This window comes from Oncorhynchus nerka, linkage group LG2 (assembly GCF_034236695.1).
Source record: "Oncorhynchus nerka isolate Pitt River linkage group LG2, Oner_Uvic_2.0, whole genome shotgun sequence".
NCBI lineage: Eukaryota > Metazoa > Chordata > Actinopteri > Salmoniformes > Salmonidae > Oncorhynchus > Oncorhynchus nerka.
In genome coordinates, this window is record NC_088397.1 from 83,414,936 (window position 1) to 83,439,572 (window position 24,637).

At 42.1% G+C, this 24,637-nt stretch overlaps 1 protein-coding gene across 1 annotated transcript in view; it reads right to left on the reverse strand.

Moving 5' to 3' along the window:
* LOC115143667 (integrin alpha-5-like) overlaps nucleotides 1-24,637 on the reverse strand; it is a 131,876-nt gene that overhangs the window by 13,975 nt on the left and 93,264 nt on the right. The window contains exons 11-19 of the mRNA XM_029684146.2: nucleotides 10,884-10,936; nucleotides 10,127-10,338; nucleotides 9,673-9,864; nucleotides 9,531-9,576; nucleotides 9,212-9,325; nucleotides 7,598-7,653; nucleotides 6,368-6,528; nucleotides 4,995-5,132; nucleotides 1,502-1,569 (exon numbers count right to left, since the gene is read on the reverse strand). Of these exons, the coding sequence (XP_029540006.1) occupies nucleotides 1,502-1,569; nucleotides 4,995-5,132; nucleotides 6,368-6,528; nucleotides 7,598-7,653; nucleotides 9,212-9,325; nucleotides 9,531-9,576; nucleotides 9,673-9,864; nucleotides 10,127-10,338; nucleotides 10,884-10,936 (1,040 nt within the window). The remainder of the gene's footprint in view (nucleotides 1-1,501; nucleotides 1,570-4,994; nucleotides 5,133-6,367; nucleotides 6,529-7,597; nucleotides 7,654-9,211; nucleotides 9,326-9,530; nucleotides 9,577-9,672; nucleotides 9,865-10,126; nucleotides 10,339-10,883; nucleotides 10,937-24,637) is intronic.

Below are 24,637 nucleotides of genomic sequence, written 5' to 3' on the forward strand. Positions count from 1 at the left end.
CTTCCATTCAGCCTCAAGAACATTAGTGAGGTTGGGCATTGATGATCGATGATTAGACCTGGGTCGCAGACGGCGTTCCAATTCATCCCAAAGGTGTTCGATAGTGTTGAGGTCAGGGCTCTGTGCAGGCCAGTCAAGTTCTTCCACACCAATCTCGACAAACCATTTCTGCATGGACCTCACTTTGTGCATGGTGGCATTGTCATGCTGAAACAGGAAAGGGCCTTTCCCAAACTGTTACCACAATGTTGGAAGCACAGAATCGTCTAGAATGTAATTGTATTCTGTAGCGCTAAGATTTCTCTTTATTGGAACTAAGGGGCGTAGCCTGAACTATGAAAAACAGCCCCAGACCATTATTCCTCCTCCACCAAACATTAAAGTTGTCACTATGCATTTGGGCAGGTAGCATTCTCCTGGCATTCGCCAAACCCAGATTCGTCTGTCGGACTTCCCAGATGGTGAAGCGAGATTCATCTCTCCAGAGAACGCGTTTCCACTGTTCCAGAATCCAACAGAGGCAAGCTTTATCCCACTCCAGACGACGCTTGGCATTGCACATTGGGGACCTTATGCTTGTGTGTGGCTGCTCAGCTATAGAAACCCATTTCATGAAGCTCCCAACAAACAGTTACTATGATGACGTTGCTTCCAGAGGCAGTTTGGAACGCTCAACATGCTTCAGCACTCGGGGGTCTCGTTCTGTGAGCTTGTGTGGCCTACCACTTCGCGGCTGAGCCGTTGTTGCTCCTAGATGTTTCCACTTCCCAATAACAGCACTTACAGTTGACCGGGGAAGCTCTAGCAGGGCAGAAATTTTACCAACTGACATGTTGGAAAGGTGGCATCCTATGACGGTGCCACGCTGAAAGTCACTGATCTCGTCAGTAAGGCCATTCTACTGCCAGTGTTTGTCTATGGAGATTGCATGGCTGTGTGTTCTGTTTTATACACCTGTCAGCAACAGGTGTGTCTGAAATAGCCAAATCCAGTAATTTGAAGGGTATCCACATACTTTTGTATATGTTCCTGTGGCTATGTGTTCAAAGTTACAAACTCATATGATACTTGCTTTAGAAGAATACAAAAAAAATTATAACAACCTGGTACCACATGGTGCCCAGTGGTGCTACTTTAAATGAATTCCAGATAAACAAACAAGTATATCATAGGGTACTCCTGTGTATCATTTGTCCATGTAATATGCTAGTCATTTATGTGGCATTAAAAAAATACTTTCTGCACTGGAGTTGACCTTTTATCACAAAATACCCACTATTATAGACCTCTCACTAGTCTGTATGCAATTGTTTATTTTCCTACTCTTCTTTCCTTGGTTCCAACAGATCTGAAAGGATGTGACAGGTGACAGCAATGTGCTGGAGACCTGCTGAGTCCTTTCTCCTATCGATGGGTCACGAGGGAGAGGGGAGAATAGCAAAGGAGGCCATTCCGGTGTAATGCCCTGGTCTCAGGTAACGGAGAGGGGACTTCAGCTCACCCATAAACAGCCAGTTTGAGGTCAGGAACACAGATGTTGTCCTCCCCACAGTCCAGCTGAATTTGGGCCTGCAGAACAGAGGGATGGAGAAAGATTTAGATTTTTAAAAGAAAATTATTTGCGCAATTCAGCTAATGTACAGTGGCAAGGAAAAGTATGTGAACCCTTTGGAATTACTTGGACTTCTGCATAAATTGGTCATAAAATGTGATCTGATCGTCATCAATAGACAAACACAGTCTGCCTAAACTAATAACACAAACAATTATATGTTTTCATGTCTTTATTGAACACACCGTATAAACATTCACAGTGCAGGGTGGGAAAGGTATGTGAACCCTTGGATTTAATAAACTGGTTGACCCTCTGGCAGCAATAACCTCAACCAAATGTTTTCTGTAGTTGAGGATCAGACCTGCACAACGGTCAGGAGGAATTTTGGACCATTTGTCTTTACAAAACTGTGTCAGCTCAGGAATATTCTTGGGATGTCTGTGAGCCGCTCTCTTGAGGTCATGCCACAGCATCTCAGTCGGGTTGAGGTCAGGACTCTGATTGGGCCACTCTAGAAGGTGTATTTTCTTCTGTTAAAGTCATTCTGTTGTTGATTTACTTCTGTGTTTTGGTTCATTGTCCTGTTGCATCACCCAACTTCTGTTGAGCTTCAAATGGGGGACAGATAGCCTTACATTCTCCTACAAAATGTCTTGATAAACTGGGGAATTAATTTTTCCGTCGATGATAGCAGCAAAGCAGCTCGAAACCGTGATGCTCCCTTCACCAGACTTTACAGTTGGGATGAGGTTTTGATGTTGGTGTGCTGTGCCTTTTTTTTATGTTTTATGTTTTATGTTTTATGTTCCTTCCTTCCAAACAACTGAACTTTAGTATAATTTGTCCATATAATATTTTTCCAGTAGCGCTGTGGGACATCCGGATGCTCTTTTGCTAACTTTTTTTGGACAGTAGTGGCTTCTTCTGTAGTGTCCTCCCATGAACACCATTCTTGTTTAGTGTTTTACGTATCGTAGACTTGTCAACAGAGATGTTAGCATGTTCCAGAGATTTCTGTAAGTCTTTAGCTGACACTCTAGGATTCTTCTTAACCTCACTGCTCTTGCAGTCATATTTGCAAGACGACCACTCCTAGGGAGAGTAGCAACAGTGCTGAACTTTCTCCATTTACAGAAAATGTGTCTTACCGTGGACTGATGAACATCAAGGCTTTTAGAGATACTTTTGTAACCCTTTCCAGCTTTATGCAAGTCAACACTTCTTAATCTGGGGTCTTCTGAGATCTCTTTTGTTCGAGGCATGGTTCACATCAGGCAATGCTTCTTGTGAATAGCAAACTCAAATTTTGTGAGTATTTTTTATAGGACAGGGCAGCTCTAACCAACATATCCAATCTCGTCTTAATGATTGTATTTCAGGTTAGCTGACTCCTGACTCAAATTAGCTTTTGGAAAAGTCATTAGCCTAGGGGTTCACATACTTTTTCCAACCTACACTGTGAATGTTTAAATTATGTATTCAATATAGACAAGAAAAATACAATAATTTGTTTAAGCAGACTGTGTTTGTCTATTGTTGTGACTTAGATGAAGATCAGATCTCATTTTTAGACCAAATTATGAATTTGTTTTGAACAACTGATGCTACATTTACCACGGCAATGAAGATTTATGAATAACCTCCTAAATGAAGGAATGAAGGGGAGAAGTGAGGGAATACGTGAAGGATGGAAAAGGGGAAATCAAATGAGAGAAGGGGAGAATGAATGGAAGGAGTGTTTTGTTTTCGTGGGTATGAGGAGGAGAGCAATGATGTTCAAGAAAGGTAGACATACTGCAACATGAGGAAAGGAAGGAATAGCAGGAAAAATGAAAGTCTTGCACGGCTTAGGGAAGAGAGGAGAGGAATTGGGGTCCTAAGCACTCTGTCTCTCTCTCTTTCCTAGTCCTTTTTTTCTCAGTCTCCTACAACATTGCAACTGTGTACTGTGAACCCATTGTTACGCTACCAGCCCATCCATCCCAGCAGCAACATGTGGCAAACATTAGAACCCCAAAGGAATGCTATGACAGTGCGGGGTCGGCATGGCGATCACTCACTCCGTCTCCATGGAGATTACTAATTTAAAGCCTCCAATGTTATCGTTCATGCAAGTTCATGTGGTAATCGGTCAGTCAACACAACATCACAAGACAGAGGAAAGCACGGGTCTGGTAATGGTCACACAATCACCAAAGGCTCTCCTCCCCCACTCACTCACTCACTCTCTTTCATCCTCCATCTTCCCATCACCCACTCTCCATGGGACAAAAAGGGCGTTAAGAAGAGGAAGAAACTTTATTCATGTTTTGACAAGTTTAGAAGTGGAAGAGGAAGAGAGAGAGAGAGATTGCTAAATGTTTCAGTGTAATAACATGAGCATGGAAAGTTCAAGTTGTTCCCAAAAGCTGTTCTCTCTACTCTAGGTTGTATTGGTTTCTCTGCCAATAGTGAGAGGCTTGGAGCACACACACACACACATATATATCTAAAAACACACATATAAACACACACACACACATATATATAAAAACACACATATAAACACACACACGTGCTCCAAGTCTGCCTTGCCGGGCTCTCGACATGGCGGAGACCACTGGCAACATAAACAAAGCACAACCAGATGGCTAGCCTCAGCGCCCCATCCAGAAAGAGCCGTCAGTTCTCCCTCTGTTTTTTTCGCATAGCCGTGACTCCCCACCCTCACACCCCTGAGGATTCTACTCTCAATTCGGAAAGGCTACCCCCCGTTATTTGTCCTTATCGCTTATGTGACAGCATGGGCAGTGCCATTGAAGGTTTTCATCTATTCTAAAGTAGAGTAAAAAAGGCTTTGTAGCAAGTGTGCCATCTATCTAACTCTATGGCTATAACATATTGTAATTCAGTGCCTAGTATATAAGGACCAACCCCCAACCTTTAGCCATATGGGGACCAGCACTACTGAGGGGTCCTCCATATGAAATCTATTTCAAAATGGACACTTCTGACCTTATCCCTTTCTACTTCCTGGTACAAAATGTAAATACCGGGGGGAGTAGATAAGGTGCACATTGTGTGTTTGTGGTTAAGTCATGAAGTCTGGTACAATAACTAAATTGTGTATGCACTATGTTCATAGTCTACCGTCTATAGCGGGGTTAGGCAACTAGAACTAGTCGGAGCGAATGCCGGAAAATAATGATAATAATTTGTACATTGCAAATTGACCATGATCCCTCTAGGTTGTGTATTCTAGAGTTTCAGTATGGGTATACGTAGTGCACCTGCTCTAAACTTAGTTATGTGGTCTGGTAAATGTGACCAGATATTGTACTCTGCTCTACAAGGTGTGATGTCTGGCATGGTTGGGGTCAAGTCCAGTTCGATTCAGTCAATTCAGGATAACAACTGAAATTGCAAATGTTCCTAATTGAATAACGTAGTTAGTACATACCTTCTGCTTTATAATATGTGTTGTCTGGTAGTTTAGAATGGGTTTTAGGCCATGGAGGTCCAGTTGAGCGAGAGGATCCAGGCTAAAGTTGAGGGTGATGTAAATGGGGGACAGTTTATCCCGAAACTCCCCTTCACTCTACAACACACATGAGGAAAGAAGGTCAAAAGGCATCACCGACACACTCAAGAGGAAGTGAATCTGACCTTACACTGACCTTTCTTCATGGTGTGTTGAACTTGAATTTTACTTTACTTATTGTAAACTGGTTGAGACTCTGTGGACCTCTAGATTTAAATGTACATTGTAGTAAATATAATGTTATAGATCTGTCTAAATGTACGTTGTAGTAAATATAATGTTATAGATCTGTCTAAATGTACATTGTAGTAAATATAATGTTATAGATCTGTCTAAATGTACGTTGTAGTAAATATAATGTTATAGATCTGTCTAAATGTACGTTGTAGTAAATATAATGTTATAGATCTGTCTAAATGTACGTTGTAGTAAATATAATGTTATAGATCTGTCTAAATGTAATAAATATAATGTTATAGATCTGTCTAAATGTACGTTGTAGTAAATATAATGTTATAGATCTGTCTAAATGTAACGTTGTTATAGTAAATATAATGTTATAGATCTGTCTAAATGTACATTGTAGTAAATATAATGTTATAGATCTGTCTAAATGTACGTTGTAGTAAATATAATGTTATAGATCTAAATGTCGTTGTAGTAAATATAATGTTATAGATCTGTCTAAATGTACGTTGTAGTAAATATAATGTTATAGATCTGTCTAAATGTACGTTGTAGTGAATATAATGTTATAGATCTGTCTAAATGTACGTTGTAGTAAATATAATGTTATAGATCTGTCTAAATGTACAGCGCAAGGGAAAATTTTCACTTTCAGTCCTATTGAAACTATAATCAAAAACAGATTAACTGTCAAATGTAGCATTAAATGTTTCAGCCTGTTTCAAGTTACTGGTGTTTTGAAGGCTGGATTCAAAGAAACTAGCCAACATTTTTGTGCAAACTTTTGGTCCAGAGAGATTGGTTGGGAAGACCCACAGTTCATTGGATCAATGTTGTTTTGATCATCTGGGATTTTCTCAACATGTCTTTGAATAACTCGGTAACATTTTACTTAAAGCCGGCAGGTATAATGCTTTATAACAAGGCTTATAAGTATCTTTATGTATCAATCAGCATTTCAAATGATTCTATTTAGTCTATCATTATGAGATGATTATTAGACATTATAAAAAGGGGTCAAACATGCTCATGACAAGCATGCATTATAAACTCATGCAGTTTAACAGCAACATCTCTATGAGTGTTTAAAGTTCGAAGTGACTAACGCGCAGGTAGATGCGGGTGTCGTGACACGTTGGTCCTCCGTTGGCCATGGTGATGGTCTCCAGCAGGCTGGGCTGATGGCTATCTAGGAACAGAGTTCTCCTCACTGATGACTCTCTCTGTTTCTGCTCCAGATGGTCCAACTGCACCTCCACCATAAAAACTGCGCAACATACACACACACAATAGAACATGTCACAAAAACAAACCCCTTATAACATACTGTTTATTTAACCAGGTAAGTGAGAACACATTCTCATTTATAGCAACAACCTGTGGAATAGTTACAGGGAAGAGGAGGGGGGATGACTGAGCTAATTGGAAGCTGGGGATGATTAGGTGACTGTGATGGTATGAGGGCCAGATTGGGAATTTAGCCAGGACACTAGGGTTACTCTTATGATAAGTGGCATAGGATCTTTAGTGACCACAGAGAGTCAGGACACCCGTTTAACAAACCATCTGAAAGACAGCACCCTACACAGGGCAATGCCCTGGAATATACAGAGAAAATAGTGCCTCCTACTGGCACTCCAACACCACTTCCAGCAGCGTCTGGTTTCCCATCCAGGGACTGGCCTGGACTAACTCTGCTTAGCATCAGAGCCAAGCCAGCAGTGGGATGCAGGGTGGTATGCTGCTGGCTAACTAAAGCAATTACATACACTGTTACTATGCATACAGTAACACAATATACACACACACACACACACACACACACACACACACACACACACACACACACACACACACACACACACACACACACACAATTGCAAATACCCATTCCTAAGTGCAGACACAAACACAATCACACTCCCACACACATAAACACACACGCACACACAAACCTTGCAATGTTTCCCCTGTACTTACTCCATTGTCCTTTCATCTTAATCTTAACTGCTAAATTGACCACAGTGAGTTCAGGCATATTTGCGACCACACCAAGGAAGATAATAGGGAACAGCTGTGTGGAGTCCTTACAAAAGAAAACACTTGTCATGTCTAGATGCAATACAGCTTTTGTCAAATTGACATCAAAAGTTTTTTTTTTAAATTTAAAAACATTTTAGCTAGCCCTAACCCTTTCCTAACCTTAACCTAATTCTCCTAACCTGCTAAGCTAATTCTCCTAACCTGCTCTGTAAGTTCCCCTAAACCTGCTACGAGAAGTCAATTTTGACAAAAGCTGTATCCCTTGTAGACAAAACAGAAAACACTGGGCTCACCTAGATCAGCAGGGAGGTGCTTCCCATTGGCCGAGAGGCAGAAACTGAGGTTGACACTGGAGAGAGAGTGAAGACAGAGAGACAGTATTTACATGTATTAAGTAGATCCATGTAGAGCTCTAAAACATTTGGTGGTATATAACAGTATATAATAGCTCTACCTCCGCCAACAAGAAAATTTATAAAAAACATTTGGTCACAAAAATGTTTTATGTAAGAAATCTCTCACAAGTCTCGTGCTAAATAGCCTGGTTGCCAGTCTGTTTCTGTGTCTCTTGCCAAATCCTTGTGGAATGATCATGTTTGGCATGACAATGACAATGGAGTGGGGAAGAGCACAAACAGATCTGCTAGGCTATATGCTAACCCACTGAATGTAAATGCATTCAATCTTTGCACAGAACTGAAGCCCAAATCAACCTATCCCCCTTTAAAACAAATTGCTCAAACTTTACAAGGGGAGGTAAAAAAAAATGTGTGTGCGTTTGATTATTTTAGTTTGTGCATATACAGAATCCATGTGCTAAAATCTGTACACGTGTGTGTATGTGTGTGGTCAATGGTCATCTGCCTGCGCAATGGTAAATGTGTGTGTGGGTGTGTCATCTCATGCATGCTGTGTCCTAGGCCGATGTTCCAAATAACATGTCATTCAAAGTGAATGGCAAACCGCTCCACCCTTCCACTGTCCACCCCACCTCTACTTCTCCCTCAGCCTTCCCAAGGCTCCCAGCAACCTAGCAACTGGTGCGGTACTAACAGCAGATATGAAGATAACAGCCACTAGGCTTTAATTTCAGTGAGACTAAAAGTGGTGAAGTGTTCCCTTTGCTTGGGCTCAGAATATAGACTGTCCTCAAACACTCATACTGGAACGAAGACTGGACAAGCTTGTCAAACATGGTGTCATTTGACATTCTCAAGTGGTGAATGCCAGACATTTTGTCCATTGACATGGTTTAAGAGTGGAAAATGTACTATATAATAGGTCTTGGACTCAGTTTTGGGTCAATGCTAGAACACATTCACATCTATTTGAATTGATATTGTTGCTGAAGACATTATCCCTCTTAGCAAGGTTGGTCTGAGTGAGGCTATAGTGACTTCCTACTCAATAAACCTGGTGGCCAGAAACATAACAGCTTTAGACTACAGTACATTTGACATGTGTGTTGTGAAATCTGTGAATGTATTGTCATGTTTTTAAAATTGTATAACTGCCTTAATTTCGCTGGATCCCAGGAAGAGTAGCTGCTGCCTTGGCAGGAACTAATGGAGATCCATAATAAATACAAATACAGTCTCCCTGTGTCTGTCTGTCTGTCTGTCTGTCTGTCTGTCTGTCTGTCTGTCTGTCTGTCTGTCTGTCTGTCTGTCTGTCTGTCTGTCTGTCTGTCTGTCTGTCTGTCTGTCTGTCTGTCTGTCTGTCTGTCTGTCTGTCTGTATGTCTGTATGTCTGTCTGTCACAATCTATGCAGTTTATCTGTTGATGTCTGTCTGTCTGCCTGTCTAATACATCACAAAGATCTAGCTGCCTCAGTTAACTGATGGAATATCAGCAGTGTTTCAACCATTCAGATTCTTTTGAAAAGGAAAAAAAATGTATCAACGCACCAAGACACAGAGATAGTCTTGTTCCCATTGGACACCATACAACTCTTCTCCTCTGAGTTGATCATGGTAGGTTGCACAGTAAGAGAAGCACTGGCGTTGACAATAGGCCGAGCCCTGATAGAAAAATACCAACCAATTGGAAGACGTGATTACCTCGATTAAAATCTTTGATTCCAATACAAAATTGTAATTCAAATGACATAAAGATCACATATAAAACAATGTTTTCAGACCTATTATACATGTTTAATTGAACAAATAAAATACAAATAAAGGGCTGGTCACAATGAGCCAATCAAGTTCTGGTGAGAGCACATACCTGTACAGAACAGCCTTGTCAGCCCCAAAAGCACCTACGATGAGATCTGTACAAAGATGACACCAATATTAAACACTAATAAGAAATTGTAAAAGGCAAAACAATTAAAAACAAACTGAACAATTGGACTAACACATTTTACCTGGGTACCCATTCTGATCCAGATCTTTCTCTCCGCGGAGGGCATAGCCAAAACTGGCAGGAAAGGTGCCAGAGGCCCATTGGCCAGCTAGAGCCTGAGTGGGCGTGTCCTTCAGCCCACTGGCATGCCCGTTATAGATGAGGACCAATCCCTGTTGGTCGTCTCCTCCAAAGGGACAGCCAATTGCAATATCTAAGATAATCAACAGATAATCAACAAAGTTATGCCACCTCATAATGGCTAATCCCCACTCCCTCTGGCCTGAGCTTCGATATGTTCTTGCATGAAAGATAAGAACACCGTAGACACCAAACGGGGGGAAAACTGACCCAAAAAAAGGGAGGGACTACCTTAACTTGTCCAATAACAAATTATCAATTTCGTTTTCCTTTGCAAAACATTTTGCTACAGTGTTCCTTAATGAATATGACCCAAGCTTTTCCAGAGTGCTCACCGTTGAAGCCGTCCTGGTTGAGGTCTCCCAGCGGGGCCAGGGAGCTTCCAAACCTCCCGAAGGCCTGACTCCCTCCCAAGGGGGGCAGGCTGGGCTCAAACAACAAGGGACGCTGCTGTAGGTACACATAGACACGGCCCACCTCCTCCCAACGTAGTCCGTCAGACCCCCTCTGCATGAACATGGGAGCACCCACCACCAGGTCATCCAGACTAAGGCCGGGGAGAGGGGGGCAGGGGGGATAAGATTACTTTAGGTCCAATCCAAGGCCTCTAAAGTTGAGTCAATGTTTATTAGTGTGAAAGATGATGTTGGAGATTTACATTGTATGGTGAGTCTTCCTGAGTCTCCTGACTATCATTCTAATAGGAGAGTGTCCTATCCCTCTCTGGTGAGTCTTCCTGAGTCTCCTGACTATCATTTTAATAGGAGAGTGGATGTGAGAGTGGCCAATGGAGAACCTGAAGTGTAGGAGTAGCTACTGTATGACAGGGAATTTTTATGACTCATGAGAGAGTGAGGAAATGCATGACCATGAGAACTTCTGAAATACTCTCTCTCTCTCTCTCTCTCTCTCTCTCTCTGCTAGCATAAGCTGCCTGTCCAAGTCTGTCTGTCTGTACAAGTCTTGTCATACATACCTTCTCTTTGCTCACTTAGTCTCTCTTTCTCTCTGCATCTCTCTCTCTCTTCAGCTCTCTCTTTCCTTCCTTCTCTTCATCTTTCCCTCCTTCTCTCCATCCGCTAACTCACTTACCCATCGTTGTTGATGTCGGTGGCTGCCACTGCGTAGCCGAAATAGGAACCCATCTGGAAGACATTAGAGCAGACAGAGTTAGCCTGTCATCACACCGTGGGGCATAGAATCTCTTTCTTTCTCCTTCATTCTCTCTTTTGATCATTTTCTCTCAAATATCCCTCTACTAAGAAGCTTTCCTCTCTCTATTCGTCTCTATTTTTATTTGTCTCTCTCTCTCTCCCCCTCTCTCATATCCCCTCACCCCAGAAGCCATCCTCTCTCCTCTCTGTATTCTCTAAGCTCAGTACCAGAGCTTCTGTAAACTACATGAGAGGTAGAAGAGGATAGTTAAGAGTTTGGAGGAGGCAGGTAACTCAAGCTGCTATAGGTATCTCAGCGAGAGAGAGAGAGGATGGGTCAATCAGCGTTGTTATCTTTGACGATTTTATATTATGCCGTAAATGACGGACTATTGTCAAGAGTTTAATATTACAGCTATTTTCCTCTGGTGAATGACTTCACCACACTGAGAGAAGAACCCCATCTTGCACATTGTCTATGTCGTTCAAAGCTACCTTAAGTCTGGGCTACCCAAATAATTCTCTGTAGTATACTCTAACCAACATCCCTGCAGTATACTCTAACCAACATCCCTGCAGTATACTCTAACCTACATGAGGCAGTATACTCTAACCAACATGAGGCAGTATACTCTAACCAACATCCCTGCAGTATACTCTAACCAACATCCCTGCAGTATACTCTAACCAACATGAGGCATTATACTCTAACCAAAATCCCTGCAGTATACTCTAACCAACATGAGGCAGTATACTCTAACCGACATGAGGCAGTATACTCTAACCAACATCCCTGCAGTATACTCTAACCAACATGAGGCAGTATACTCTAACCAACATACCTGCAGTATACTCTAACCAACATCCCTGCAGTATACTCTAACCTACATGAGGCAGTATACTCTAACCAACATCCTTGCAGTATACTCTAACCAACATGAGGCAGTATACTCTAACCAACATCCCTACAGTATACTCTAACCGACATGAGGCAGTATACTCTAACCAACATGAGGCAGTATACTCTAACCAACATCCCTGCAGTATACTCTAACCGACATGAGGCAGTATACTCTAACCAACATGAGGCAGTATACTCTAACCAACATCCCTGCAGTATACTCTAACCAACATGAGGCATTATACTCTAACCAAAATCCCTGCAGTATACTCTAACCAACATGAGGCAGTATACTCTAACCAACATGAGGCAGTATACTCTAACCAACATGAGGCAGTATACTCTAACCAACATCCCTGCAGTATACTCTAACCGACATGAGGCAGTATACTCTAACCAACATGAGGCAGTATACTCTAACCAACATCCCTACAGTATACTCTAACCGACATGAGGCAGTATACTCTAACCAACATCCCTGCAGTATACTCTAACCAACATGAGGCATTATACTCTAACCAAAATCCCTGCAGTATACTCTAACCAACATGAGGCAGTATACTCTAACCAACATGAGGCAGTATACTCTAACCAACATGAGGCAGTATACTCTAACCAACATCCCTGCAGTATACTCTAACCGACATGAGGCAGTATACTCTAACCAACATGAGGCAGTATACTCTAACCAACATCCCTGCAGTATACTCTAACCAACATGAGGCATTATACTCTAACCAAAATCCCTGCAGTATACTCTAACCAACATGAGGCAGTATACTCTAACCAACATGAGGCAGTATACTCTAACCAACATCCCTGCAGTATACTCTAACCAACATGAGGCAGTATACTCTAACCAACATACCTGCAGTATACTCTAACCAACATCCCTGCAGTATACTCTAACCTACATGAGGCAGTATACTCTAACCAACATCCTTGCAGTATACTCTAACCAACATGAGGCAGTATACTCTAACCAACATCCCTACAGTATACTCTAACCGACATGAGGCAGTATACTCTAACCAACATGAGGCAGTATACTCTAACCAACATCCCTGCAGTATACTCTAACCGACATGAGGCAGTATACTCTAACCAACATGAGGCAGTATACTCTAACCAACATCCCTGCAGTATACTCTAACCAACATGAGGCATTATACTCTAACCAAAATCCCTGCAGTATACTCTAACCAACATGAGGCAGTATACTCTAACCAACATGAGGCAGTATACTCTAACCAACATGAGGCAGTATACTCTAACCAACATCCCTGCAGTATACTCTAACCGACATGAGGCAGTATACTCTAACCAACATGAGGCAGTATACTCTAACCAACATCCCTACAGTATACTCTAACCGACATGAGGCAGTATACTCTAACCAACATCCCTGCAGTATACTCTAACCAACATGAGGCATTATACTCTAACCAAAATCCCTGCAGTATACTCTAACCAACATGAGGCAGTATACTCTAACAACATGAGGCAGTATACTCTAACCAACATGAGGCAGTATACTCTAACCAACATCCCTGCAGTATACTCTAACCGACATGAGGCAGTATACTCTAACCAACATGAGGCAGTATACTCTAACCAACATCCCTGCAGTATACTCTAACCAACATGAGGCATTATACTCTAACCAAAATCCCTGCAGTATACTCTAACCAACATGAGGCAGTATACTCTAACCAACATGAGGCAGTATACTCTAACCAACATCCCTGCAGTATACTCTAACCAACATGAGGCAGTATACTCTAACCAACATACCTGCAGTATACTCTAACCAACATCCCTGCAGTATACTCTAACCTACATGAGGCAGTATACTCTAACCAACATCCTTGCAGTATACTCTAACCAACATGAGGCAGTATACTCTAACCAACATCCCTACAGTATACTCTAACAACATGAGGCAGTATACTCTAACCAACATGAGGCAGTATACTCTAACCAACATCCCTGCAGTATAGACATGAGGCAGTATACTCTAACCAACATGAGGCAGTATACTCTAACCAACATACCTGCAGTATACTCTAACCAACATCCCTGCAGTATACTCTAACATGAGGCAGTATACTCTAACCAACATCCTTGCAGTATACTCTAACCAACATGAGGCAGTATACTCTAACCAACATGAGGCAGTATACTCTAACCAACATGAGGCAGTATACTCTAACCAACATGAGGCAGTATACTCTAACCAACATCCCTGCAGTATACTCTAACCAACATGAGGCATTATACTCTAACCAAAATCCCTGCAGTATACTCTAACCAACATGAGGCAGTATACTCTAACCGACATGAGGCAGTATACTCTAACCAACATGAGGCAGTATACTCTAACCAACATCCCTGCAGTATACTCTAACCAACATGAGGCATTATACTCTAACCAAAATCCCTGCAGTATACTCTAACCAACATGAGGCAGTATACTCTAACCAACATGAGGCAGTATACTCTAACCAACATGAGGCAGTATACTCTAACCAACATCCCTGCAGTATACTCTAACCGACATGAGGCAGTATACTCTAACCAACATGAGGCAGTATACTCTAACCAACATCCCTACAGTATACTCTAACCGACATGAGGCAGTATACTCTAACCAACATCCCTGCAGTATACTCTAACCAACATGAGGCATTATACTCTAACCAAAATCCCTGCAGTATACTCTAACCAACATGAGGCAGTATACTCTAACCAACATGAGGCAGTATACTCTAACCAACATGAGGCAGTATACTCTAACCAACATCCCTGCAGTATACTCTAACCGACATGAGGCAGTATACTCTAACCAACATGAGGCAGTATACTCTAACCAACATCCCTGCAGTATACTCTAACCAACATGAGGCATTATACTCTAACAAAATCCCTGCAGTATACTCTAACCAACATGAGGCAGTATACTCTAACCAACATGAGGCAGTATACTCTAACCAACATCCCTGCAGTATACTCTAACCAACATGAGGCAGTATACTCTAACCAACATACCTGCAGTATACTCTAACCAACATCCCTGCAGTATACTCTAACCTACATGAGGCAGTATACTCTAACCAACATCCTTGCAGTATACTCTAACCAACATGAGGCAGTATACTCTAACCAACATCCCTACAGTATACTCTAACCGACATGAGGCAGTATACTCTAACCAACATGAGGCAGTATACTCTAACCAACATCCCTGCAGTATACTCTAACCGACATGAGGCAGTATACTCTAACCAACATGAGGCAGTATACTCTAACCAACATCCCTGCAGTATACTCTAACCGACAAGAGGCAGTATACTCTAACCAACATGAGGCAGTATACTCTAACCAACATGAGGCAGTATACTCTAACCAACATCCCTGCAGTATACTCTAACCTACATGAGGCAGTATACTCTAACCAACATGAGGCAGTATACTCTAACCAACATCCCTGCAGTATACTCTAACCAACATCCCTGCAGTATACTCTAACCAACATGAGGCAGTATACTCTAACCAACATCCCTGCAGTATACTCTAACCAACATGAGGCAGTATACTCTAACCAACATGAGGCAGTATACTCCAACCAACATCCCTGCAGTATACTCTAACCGACATGAGGCAGTATACTCTAACCAACATCCCTGCAGTATACTCTAACCAACATGAGGCAGTATACTCTAACCAACATCCCTGCAGTATACTCTAACCGACATGAGGCAGTATACTCTAACCAACATGAGGCAGTATACTCTAACCAACATACCTGCAGTATACTCTAACCAACATCCCTGCAGTATACTCTAACCGACATGAGGCAGTATACTCTAACCAACATGAGGCAGTATACTCTAACCAACATCCCTGCAGTATACTCTAACCAACATGAGGCAGTATACTCTAACCAACATGAGGCAGTATACTCTAACCAACATCCCTGCAGTATACTCTAACCAACATGAGGCAGTATACTCTAACCAACATGCAGTATACTCTAACCAACATGAGGCAGTATACTCTAACCAACATCCCTGCAGTATACTCTAACCGACATGAGGCAGTATACTCTAACCAACATGAGGCAGTATACTCTAACCAACATCCCTGCAGTATACTCTAACCAACATGAGGCATTATACTCTAACCAAAATCCCTGCAGTATACTCTAACCAACATGAGGCAGTATACTCTAACCAACATGAGGCAGTATACTCTAACCAACATCCCTGCAGTATACTCTAACCAACATGAGGCAGTATACTCTAACCAACATACCTGCAGTATACTCTAACCAACATCCCTGCAGTATACTCTAACCTACATGAGGCAGTATACTCTAACCAACATGAGGCAGTATACTCTAACCAACATCCCTACAGTATACTCTAACCGACATGAGGCAGTATACTCTAACCAACATCCCTGCAGTATACTCTAACCAACATGAGGCATTATACTCTAACCAAAATCCCTGCAGTATACTCTAACCAACATGAGGCAGTATACTCTAACCAACATGAGGCAGTATACTCTAACCAACATGAGGCAGTATACTCTAACCAACATCCCTGCAGTATACTCTAACCGACATGAGGCAGTATACTCTAACCAACATGAGGCAGTATACTCTAACCAACATCCCTGCAGTATACTCTAACCAACATGAGGCATTATACTCTAACCAAAATCCCTGCAGTATACTCTAACCAGCATGAGGCAGTATACTCTAACCAACATGAGGCAGTATACTCTAACCAACATCCCTGCAGTATACTCTAACCAACATGAGGCAGTATACTCTAACCAACATACCTGCAGTATACTCTAACCAACATCCCTGCAGTATACTCTAACCTACATGAGGCAGTATACTCTAACCAACATCCTTGCAGTATACTCTAACCAACATGAGGCAGTATACTCTAACCAACATCCCTACAGTATACTCTAACCGACATGAGGCAGTATACTCTAACCAACATGAGGCAGTATACTCTAACCAACATCCCTGCAGTATACTCTAACCGACATGAGGCAGTATACTCTAACCAACATGAGGCAGTATACTCTAACCAACATCCCTGCAGTATACTCTAACCGACAAGAGGCAGTATACTCTAACCAACATGAGGCAGTATACTCTAACCAACATGAGGCAGTATACTCTAACCAACATCCCTGCAGTATACTCTAACCTACATGAGGCAGTATACTCTAACCAACATGAGGCAGTATACTCTAACCAACATCCCTGCAGTATACTCTAACCAACATCCCTGCAGTATACTCTAACCAACATGAGGCAGTATACTCTAACCAACATCCCTGCAGTATACTCTAACCAACATGAGGCAGTATACTCTAACCAACATGAGGCAGTATACTCCAACCAACATCCCTGCAGTATACTCTAACCGACATGAGGCAGTATACTCTAACCAACATCCCTGCAGTATACTCTAACCAACATGAGGCAGTATACTCTAACCAACATCCCTGCAGTATACTCTAACCAACATGAGGCAGTATACTCTAACCAACATGAGGCAGTATACTCTAACCAACATACCTGCAGTATACTCTAACCAACATCCCTGCAGTATACTCTAACCGACATGAGGCAGTATACTCTAACCAACATGAGGCAGTATACTCTAACCAACATCCCTGCAGTATACTCTAACCGACATGAGGCAGTATACTCTAACCAACATGAGGCAGTATACTCTAACCAACATCCCTGCAGTATACTCTAACCAACATGAGGCATTATACTCTAACCAAAATCCTGCAGTATACTCTAACCAACATGAGGCCTCTAACCAACATCCCTGCAGTATACTCTAACCGACATGAGGCAGTATACTCTAACCAACATGAGGCAGTATCCCTGCAGTATACTCTAACCAACATGAGGCATTATACTCTAACCAAAATCCCTGCAGTATACTCTAACCAACATGAGGCAGTATACTCTAACCAACATGAGGCAGTATACTCTAACCAACATCCCTGCAGTATACTCTAACCAACATGAGGCAGTATACTCTAACCAACATACCTGCAGTATACTCTAACCAACATCCCTGCAGTATACTCTAACCTACATGAGGCAGTATACTCTAACCAACATCCTTGCAGTATACTCTAACCAACATGAGGCAGTATACTCTAACCAACATCCCTACAGTATACTCTAACCGACATGAGGCAGTATACTCTAACCAACATCCCTGCAGTATACTCTAACCAACATGAGGCATTATACTCTAACCAAAATCCCTGCAGTATACTCTAACCAACATGAGGCAGTATACTCTAACCAACATGAGGCAGTATACTCTAACCAACATGAGGCAGTATACTCTAACCAACATCCCTGCAGTATACTCTAACCGACATGAGGCAGTATACTCTAACCAACATGAGGCAGTATACTCTAACCAACATCCCTGCAGTATACTCTAACCAACATGAGGCATTATACTCTAACCAAAATCCCTGCAGTATACTCTAACCAACATGAGGCAGTATACTCTAACCAACATGAGGCAGTATACTCTAACCAACATCCCTGCAGTATACTCTAACCAACATGAGGCAGTATACTCTAACCAACATACCTGCAGTATACTCTAACCAACATCCCTGCAGTATACTCTAACCTACATGAGGCAGTATACTCTAACCAACATCCTTGCAGTATACTCTAACCAACATGAGGCAGTATACTCTAACCAACATCCCTACAGTATACTCTAACCGACATGAGGCAGTATACTCTAACCAACATGAGGCAGTATACTCTAACCAACATCCCTGCAGTATACTCTAACCGACATGAGGCAGTATACTCTAACCAACATGAGGCAGTATACTCTAACCAACATCCCTGCAGTATACTCTAACCGACAAGAGGCAGTATACTCTAACCAACATGAGGCAGTATACTCTAACCAACATGAGGCAGTATACTCTAACCAACATCCCTGCAGTATACTCTAACCTACATGAGGCAGTATACTCTAACCAACATGAGGCAGTATACTCTAACCAACATCCCTGCAGTATACTCTAACCAACATCCCTGCAGTATACTCTAACCAACATGAGGCAGTATACTCTAACCAACATCCCTGCAGTATACTCTAACCAACATGAGGCAGTATACTCTAACCAACATGAGGCAGTATACTCCAACCAACATCCCTGCAGTATACTCTAACCGACATGAGGCAGTATACTCTAACCAACATCCCTGCAGTATACTCTAACCAACATGAGGCAGTATACTCTAACCAACATCCCTGCAGTATACTCTAACCGACATGAGGCAGTATACTCTAACCAACATGAGGCAGTATACTCTAACCAACATACCTGCAGTATACTCTAACCAACATCCCTGCAGTATACTCTAACCGACATGAGGCAGTATACTCTAACCAACATGAGGCAGTATACTCTAACCAACATCCCTGCAGTATACTCTAACCGACATGAGGCAGTATACTCTAACCAACATGAGGCAGTATACTCTAACCAACATCCCTGCAGTATACTCTAACCAACATGAGGCATTATACTCTAACCAAAAATACTCTAACCAACATGAGGCAGTATACTCTAACCAACATGAGGCAGTATACTCTAACCAACATCCCTGCAGTATACTCTAACCGACATGAGGCAGTATACTCTAACCAACATGAGGCAGTATACTCTAACCAAAATCCCTGCAGTATACTCTAACCAACATGAGGCAGTATACTCTAACCAACATGAGGCAGTATACTCTAACCAACATCCCTGCAGTATACTCTAACCGACATGAGGCAGTATACTCTAACCAACATGAGGCAGTATACTCTAACCAACATCCCTACAGTATACTCTAACCGACATGAGGCAGTATACTCTAACCAACATCCCTGCAGTATACTCTAACCAACATGAGGCATTATACTCTAACCAAAATCCCTGCAGTATACTCTAACCAACATGAGGCAACTCTAACCAACATGAGGCAGTATACTCTAACCAACATCCCTGCAGTATACTCTAACCAACATGAGAGCAGTATACTCTAACCAACATGATACTCTAACCAACATCCCTGCAGTATACTCTAACCAACATGAGGCATTATACTCTAACCAAAATCCCTGCAGTATACTCTAACCAACATGAGGCAGTATACTCTAACCAACATGAGGCAGTATACTCTAACCAACATCCCTGCAGTATACTCTAACCAACATGAGGCAGTATACTCTAACCAACATACCTGCAGTATACTCTAACCAACATCCCTGCAGTATACTCTAACCTACATGAGGCAGTATACTCTAACCAACATCCTTGCAGTATACTCTAACCAACATGAGGCAGTATACTCTAACCAACATGAGGCAGTATACTCTAACCAACATCCCTGCAGTATACTCTAACCAACATGAGGCATTATACTCTAACCAAAATCCCTGCAGTATACTCTAACCAACATGAGGCAGGCAGTATACTCTAACCAACATGAGGCAGTATACTCTAACCAACATCCCTGCAGTATACTCTAACCAACATGAGGCAGTATACTCTAACCAACATACCTGCAGTATACTCTAACCAACATCCCTGCAGTATACTCTAACCTACATGAGGCAGTATACTCTAACCAACATCCTTGCAGTATACTCTAACCAACATGAGGCAGTATACTCTAACCAACATCCCTACAGTATACTCTAACCGACATGAGGCAGTATACTCTAACCAACATGAGGCAGTATACTCTAACCAACATCCCTGCAGTATACTCTAACCGACATGAGGCAGTATACTCTAACCAACATGAGGCAGTATACTCTAACCAACATCCCTGCAGTATACTCTAACCGACAAGAGGCAGTATACTCTAACCAACATGAGGCAGTATACTCTAACCAACATGAGGCAGTATACTCTAACCAACATCCCTGCAGTATACTCTAACCTACATGAGGCAGTATACTCTAACCAACATGAGGCAGTATACTCTAACCAACATCCCTGCAGTATACTCTAACCAACATCCCTGCAGTATACTCTAACCAACATGAGGCAGTATACTCTAACCAACATCCCTGCAGTATACTCTAACCAACATGAGGCAGTATACTCTAACCAACATGAGGCAGTATACTCCAACCAACATCCCTGCAGTATACTCTAACCGACATGAGGCAGTATACTCTAACCAACATCCCTGCAGTATACTCTAACCAACATGAGGCAGTATACTCTAACCAACATCCCTGCAGTATACTCTAACCGACATGAGGCAGTATACTCTAACCAACATGCAGTATACTCTAACCAACATACCTGCAGTACTCTAACCGACATGAGGCAGTATACTCTAACCAACATGAGGCAGTATACTCTAACCAACATCCCTGCAGTATACTCTAACCGACATGAGGCAGTATACTCTAACCAACATGAGGCAGTATACTCTAACCAACATCCCTGCAGTATACTCTAACCAACATGAGGCATTATACTCTAACCAAAATCCCTGCAGTATACTCTAACCAACATGAGGCAGTATACTCTAACCAACATGAGGCAGTATACTCTAACCAACATCCCTGCAGTATACTCTAACCGACATGAGGCAGTATACTCTAACCAACATGAGGCAGTATACTCTAACCAAAATCCCTGCAGTATACTCTAACCAACATGAGGCAGTATACTCTAACCAACATGAGGCAGTATACTCTAACCAACATCCCTGCAGTATACTCTAACCGACATGAGGCAGTATACTCTAACCAACATGAGGCAGTATACTCTAACCAACAACATACTCTAACCGACATGAGGCAGTATACTCTAACCAACATCCCTGCAGTATACTCTAACCAACATGAGGCATTATACTCTAACCAAAATCCCACAGTATATAACCAACATGAGGCAGTATACTCTAACCAACATGAGGCAGTATACTCTAACCAACATCCCTGCAGTATACTCTAACCAACATGAGGCAGTATACTCTAACCAACATGAGGCAGTATACTCTAACCAACATCCCTGCAGTATACTCTAACCAACATGAGGCATTATACTCTAACCAAAATCCCTGCAGTATACTCTAACCAACATGAGGCAGTACTCTAACCAACATGAGGCAGTATACTCTAACCAACATCCCTGCAGTATACTCTAACCAACATGAGGCAGTATACTCTAACCAACATACCTGCAGTATACTCTAACCAACATCCCTGCAGTATACTCTAACCTACATGAGGCAGTATACTCTAACAACATCCTTGCAGTATACTCTAACCAACATGAGGCAGTATACTCTAACCAACATCCCTACAGTATACTCTAACCGACATGAGGCAGTATACTCTAACCAACATCCCTGCAGTATACTCTAACCAACATGAGGCATTATACTCTAACCAAAATCCCTGCAGTATACTCTAACCAACATGAGGCAGTATACTCTAACCAACATGAGGCAGTATACTCTAACCAACATGAGGCAGTATACTCTAACCAACATCCCTGCAGTATACTCTAACCGACATGAGGCAGTATACTCTAACCAACATGAGGCAGTATACTCTAACCAACATCCCTGCAGTATACTCTAACCAACATGAGGCATTATACTCTAACCAAAATCCCTGCAGTATACTCTAACCAACATGAGGCAGTATACTCTAACCAACATGAGGCAGTATACTCTAACCAACATCCCTGCAGTATACTCTAACCAACATGAGGCAGTATACTCTAACCAACATACCTGCAGTATACTCTAACCAACATCCCTGCAGTATACTCTAACCTACATGAGGCAGTATACTCTAACCAACATCCTTGCAGTATACTCTAACCAACATGAGGCAGTATACTCTAACCAACATCCCTACAGTATACTCTAACCGACATGAGGCAGTATACTCTAACCAACATGAGGCAGTATACTCTAACCAACATCCCTGCAGTATACTCTAACCGACATGAGGCAGTATACTCTAACCAACATGAGGCAGTATACTCTAACCAACATCCCTGCAGTATACTCTAACCGACAAGAGGCAGTATACTCTAACCAACATGAGGCAGTATACTCTAACCAACATGAGGCAGTATACTCTAACCAACATCCCTGCAGTATACTCTAACCTACATGAGGCAGTATACTCTAACCAACATGAGGCAGTATACTCTAACCAACATCCCTGCAGTATACTCTAACCAACATCCCTGCAGTATACTCTAACCAACATGACAGTATACTCTAACCAACATCCCTGCAGTATACTCTAACCAACATGAGGCAGTATACTCTAACCAACATGAGGCAGTATACTCCAACCAACATCCCTGCAGTATACTCTAACCGACATGAGGCAGTATACTCTAACCAACATCCCTGCAGTATACTCTAACCAACATGAGGCAGTATACTCTAACCAACATCCCTGCAGTATACTCTAACCGACATGAGGCAGTATATCTAACCAACATGAGGCAGTATACTCTAACCAACATACCTGCAGTATCTAACCAACACCAGTATACTCTAAACCAGTATACTCTAACCAACATGAGGCAGTATACTCTAACCAACATCCCTGCAGTATACTCTGACATGAGGCAGTATACTCTAACCAACATGAGGCAGTATACTCTAACCAACATCCCTGCAGTATACTCTAACCAACATGAGGGCAGTATACTCTAACCAACATGAGGCAGTATACTCTAACCAACATGAGGCAGTATACTCTAACCAACATCCCTGCAGTATACTCTAACCGACATGAGGCAGTATACTCTAACCAACATGAGGCAGTATACTCTAACCAACATCCCTACAGTATACTCTAACCAACATGAGGCAGTATACTCTAACCAACATCCCTGCAGTATACTCTAACCAACATGAGGCATTATACTCTAACCAAAATCCCTGCAGTATACTCTAACCAACATGAGGCAGTATACTCTAACCAACATGAGGCAGTATACTCTAACCAACATGAGGCAGTATACTCTAACCAACATCCCTGCAGTATACTCTAACCGACATGAGGCAGTATACTCTAACCAACATGAGGCAGTATACTCTAACCAACATCCCTGCAGTATACTCTAACCAACATGAGGCATTATACTCTAACCAAAATCCCTGCAGTATACTCTAACCAACATGAGGCAGTATACTCTAACCAACATGAGGCAGTATACTCTAACCAACATCCCTGCAGTATACTCTAACCAACATGAGGCAGTATACTCTAACCAACATACCTGCAGTATACTCTAACCAACATCCCTGCAGTATACTCTAACCTACATGAGGCAGTATACTCTAACCAACATCCTTGCAGTATACTCTAACCAACATGAGGCAGTATACTCTAACCAACATCCCTACAGTATACTCTAACCGACATGAGGCAGTATACTCTAACCAACATGAGGCAGTATACTCTAACCAACATCCCTGCAGTATACTCTAACCGACATGAGGCAGTATACTCTAACCAACATGAGGCAGTATACTCAGTAACCAAACCAACATCCCTGCAGTATACTCTAACCAACATGAGGCAGTATACTCTAACCAACATGAGGCAGTATACTCTAACCAACATCCCTGCAGTATACTCTAACTCTAACCAACATGAGGCAGTATACTCTAACCAACATCCCTGCAGTATACTCTAACCAACATG